At 37.0% G+C, this 4,870-nt stretch overlaps 1 protein-coding gene across 1 annotated transcript; it reads left to right on the plus strand.

Moving 5' to 3' along the window:
• The first annotated feature begins 459 nt into the window (after positions 1-459).
• On the plus strand, positions 460-4,870 carry LOC306913955 (ribonuclease kappa-A-like). The gene is made up of 4 exons (XM_079490795.1): positions 460-740; positions 1,762-1,844; positions 3,125-3,251; positions 4,204-4,870. Exons 1-4 carry the CDS (start codon positions 669-671, stop codon positions 4,219-4,221), a joined length of 300 nt encoding a protein of 99 aa, XP_079346921.1. The 5' UTR covers positions 460-668; the 3' UTR covers positions 4,222-4,870.

The raw sequence follows: 4,870 nt of genomic DNA on the forward strand, positions 1-4,870 counted from the left end.
AAATCTAAATGCAAGTAACTCTTGAAAGTATAAATATCTCACTAGAACATTTATAAAAGTATTACTAGGTTACACTTACACAAATACCTGTCTATCCATCCATATGTAGTACTTTTATGGAACTACCCTAAATAAATAGTTTTTAGATAGGCCTACATTGTCTGACGTATTTTCTATAATTAATATTAGGCTACTTTAATTTAGGCTGACTATTACTTAAAAAAATAAAAATGAAATAAACAAACAACCAAACATAACGTTGGCATTCTTCTTGAACGTGACCGGCGGATTTTGTTTGCAACCTGACATGACCCTTTTGACGTTCCGTAGCCTCTCGTCCAAAAAGATCAGATCTACAAGCTATCAACGTGCCGCAGAGCCATAGACATATACGTCGTAGAGCGACACGTTGATAGCTTGTAGATCTGATCTCTTTGTTTCAGCGACACCTCTGGTGCAACTTCGGAACTGCACTTCCCCGTTGCAGTAATGAGCAGGAGTCAGCTGACTTTTCTACAAGTGTGACACAAAGTTTGACCGAAAAAACTCAACTCAGTTTCACCGATTGAATACTTGATTTAATACGTTGTTTAACACTTCAACAACTGGAAAACTACGGACAAACTTGAATTTATTTGTTTACAACGTCGTCACGGTGTTTAACAGCCATGGTGTTGGTTTGTGGACCGAAAATAGCTACTTGTGGCATTGTGATCAGTCTCTGGGCAGTAATTATGTTGGTAAGTAGGCTACTTTACTGTATAAGTTCATATTTTAATATGTATTACTGTATGCGTGGACATTACTTTAGTAAGTAACTTCACTACTGTCAGTCTGTTAACTTTGTAAATATTTATAGTAGCCGATTTTATTTAGACCATTATTCCTTTGAAATCCTTACTTTAATATGTCGAATATACAGAGCATAATGCTGTGTATATTCCACCCAGTGGTGAAAAATTGCAGTACTTTTTACTCAACCGCTGCATTTAAATACCGTTTTTAGAGGGCCCTTTACTTTACTTGGGTATTTCCAATTTTTGATACTTCTACTTCATCTCTCGGAGGCAATCTGTCAAATATTAAATGACCTGCATGACTTTATTGATCGATTAGTTAAAAAAAGTATAGTTACTGTAGTTACTAGTTAAGTAAAATTAAAAGTTATATGTACTCATCATAATCATCTCAGAGGTAAATATTGTACTCTTGACTCCACTGCCATTATTTGACAGCTGTAGTTACCAGCTACTTTGTAGAATTAGACTATTAATATTCTATGTAAGGTTTTTATGAATAAAATGTAATTTTGTCCAATATGTATGTCTACCATACAACACTGTTAATAGCCTACATAGCTCTAGTTAATTATACAATATAACTTATCCAATTGGGGTGGTTGTTGTAGTCTCCCTGCTCATCTACTGATACATTCAGATCGTGTCAAAAGTGATGTCTCGCCTAGACACAGGTTCTGACACAAATTTTGACCATGGTCAAGATTCAATCCTCCACATTGATTAGTGTGATTAATCACTGGAGCCCTATTTCATACTTTGTCATACAAAGTGTCGTGAAAAAATAGTGAAAATAGCAGATCTACAAGCTCACAACACGTCACTTTAATTGTGAAGCAGATGTAGATCTGCTATTTTATACTATTTGAAAATACTTTTTCAAATACATTGCCATCACTAATTTTTTCTATAATATCATTTATATGTATTATTTCTATATTTATCTGTGTCTCTCCACCTGCAGGCCATGCTTGGAATCTTCTTTAAAACTCATTCTGCGGTGCTGATCGAAGACGTTCCACTCACAGAAGCAGACATCCATGGAGAGTGAGTTACTCCTTTGAGCCCATCCAAAAAGACCTGTTGAAAGAAGGGATGGTTCACCCCAAGATTTACTAACCTGTCCCTAACCATGTGTGAAGCCTTGAACATGAGGAGAATTGTTGATTCTGTCACATTCCTTTATGGTGAATCAAGAATCCCAAAATGAAGAGAAGTCTTGATGAATAAAAGTTAATAGGCTAGCGTCTAGATGAACAGCAGAAAAACTATAAAAAAATCTGTTTATATCCTCCAAAACAATGCTCACACTGTAATCCAAAGTGTCTCATATCAAACTACTTTTCATTCACTTCCTGGGCTAAATTGTAGTATCCCTCCCCCATGTACACTCTCTTGGTTAGGTTAAGACTGAGGATTTGGATTTGTATCCTGATATTTCACAGTGTTGGAGAAAATGTGACAAAATGTAGTACCTTTAATAATGTAATTTCCTTTCTAAAAATAACCACTCAGACATTGTCACAGTGTCTGTGTGTGAGTCACAGTGCAAGAATAGCTTCAGTGAATAACACATAGGCCTATGCCAGGAATGGTCATTTTATGAATGTCTTTTTTTACCTATTAAAGGTATAGTCGTTAGGCTGTCACAATTATGACATTTTAGTTGACGTGTTGCTTTTTGCCACATTATGAGCTAACTGAACATGTAGCTCAGCTATTTTCACTACTACCGTTTTCTAGTTTATGCATTTTCTTAGATGTTTCTTATTTCTTCATGAAATTACTTCATGGTAATGTGTGCTTTTTTGGGGGGGAATGTTTTTCTTTTGAAATAGAAATGATTAAAAACAAAATAAATAAATAAAGCCCCGCTATGATTGGCCAGTACCGAGTAGTCGCTGTGATTGACAGTTGTTTTTTCAAATTTGCCTAAACCTAACCTCCGTAAAACTATGCCTATTCCTAAACCTAACCTCAGTAAAACTATGGTTAAACATAACCCCAGACCTAACCTCAGTAAAACTATACCTAACCCTAAACCTAACCTCAGTAAAACTATGGTTAAACATAACCCCAGACCTAACCTCAGTAAAACTATACCTAACCCTAAACCTCAGTAAAACTATGGTTAAACCTAACCCCAGACCTAACCTCAGTAAAACTATGGTTAAACCTAACCCCAGACCTAACCTCAGTAAAACTATTTCTGCCAATCAGACACATGGTGAGGCGGGTCTATCCTAGAACGTTGGTGGGATTCACAATCACGTGTCCAAATGTGTGTGTTTGGGAAAGATATTTACATGTGTCCTCCCCCTCCGCAGTAAGAACCCTCCCAACACGGTGTACGGTCTATTTGACCAGGTGAGCTACAACTGTTTCATAGCAGCGGGGGTCTATGTGGTGGTGGGAGCCTTCTCCTTCTGCCAGATCAAACTCAACAAGCGCAAGGTGAGCTCTCGCATATAATAGTTATTCATATTGTACTTATATTCATTCATATAGAGCACCGAAGTCCTGACGTCACTGCCCTCTACTACCAGTAGAGGGCAGTGAGCGCAAAGGTTCATGTATGTTTTTATAAGCATTGTACTCTCCATAGGGGGATTTTAGATCGCCTCATATAAGAACTGTGTTTGAAAAATAAACCGATCACCCGGGCCTTTTCACTCATATGGATATGAAGCATCGACTGAAGGTGGAAATGTACAAATATGCCTGGCTGTATCAAATATGAATGGACATCATTAACGACACACAGCCACTCCCCTGACAGAAACGCCGAGGTGGTCGGTTTATTTTTCAAACACAGTTCTTATATGAAGCGACCTAAAATCGCCGTTTGGGGATCTCAATGCAAATAAACAAATACATGAACCTGGAGATTGACGACCTCTACTGAAAGTGACGTCAGACTTCGGAGCTCTATAGTATCTATTTATTCATAATGCACATTTCACTCGCGAGAATTGGGCAGCCACTGTTATTTTATTAGTTGTTATTCGATCACTAATCTTTTCAATGTATTGAATACAATAAAAAACAAATATATAATTTAGAAACCCATTAATCAACACAAAAGGTTTAATAGATTTTTTATATAATTGACTACATCGTCTTAGTTTCAAACATTTCTTGGGTAATTTTAACACGTACTCTTGCTTTTGTGTCGACCCCAGACATTTTTTATTCGATATTTGATATGCATTTGACCCTCTTACTGTATTAACCTATTCAACTTCAAGTTCAAACCTATGTTCGACTCATGATGGGAACTTGTATACATCTATGGGTTTGTGATAAACTACGGGGGGTAATAATCAATATTTATCTACCTAGAAATGAATTAATGAAATGCTGAATTATTCCTGTGATTTTTACAAGTCATTCACCATGTCTACAGGAGTATTTGGTGCACTAGTGATGAAGGCCTCCCACCGGTCAACACATCACAGTGAAGACGAAGGCCGTGCCTTAAAAAGATACTGTACAGACACACGTTCCTCTTCAGTCTTTTCAACGTTTCCATCGGAGCATTATGCCGGATTTATACGTCATCGTATGACTGTGTCGCATTCCTAACATCTACTTGTAGATCGGCTATGTAAGGAATGCGACACCGTGGTATAAAGAAGTATGAATGGGGCTTCACGTTGTCACGGCGTGGTGCGAGAAGCGATGGTTGCTCTGAACACAAACCCGTCTGCCCAAGACTGGTCCTCCACTGATTTCACATTGTGCCTGAATGTTTGCGCTTTTTAACTTGAAATTAACTTAAATTAATCCTATGAAACATTGCGTTGTATTGTTCAGTCTTCTCGTTGCGAATGCCTTAATTTACTCTTAACTCCAGTGCCAAACTAATTTGACTCCAACTTGTGTTGTCTGAATTAATTTAATTGTCGTTCTGTTATCTGTGTTGTGTAAAAAAAAAAAAAAAAAAGGTAAATAGCATTGCTGTTGGGTGGAAACCCATGTATGTCCACACACCCTTACTTGTCAGGAGATTTCAAATAAAAACGGTGTAGATTATATGTAGATTATTTTTAATTTGTTAAATATTTGTAAAA

The sequence above is a fragment of the Electrona antarctica genome (genome assembly GCF_951216825.1).
Source record: "Electrona antarctica genome assembly, chromosome: 21".
NCBI classification, from domain to species: domain Eukaryota; kingdom Metazoa; phylum Chordata; class Actinopteri; order Myctophiformes; family Myctophidae; genus Electrona; species Electrona antarctica.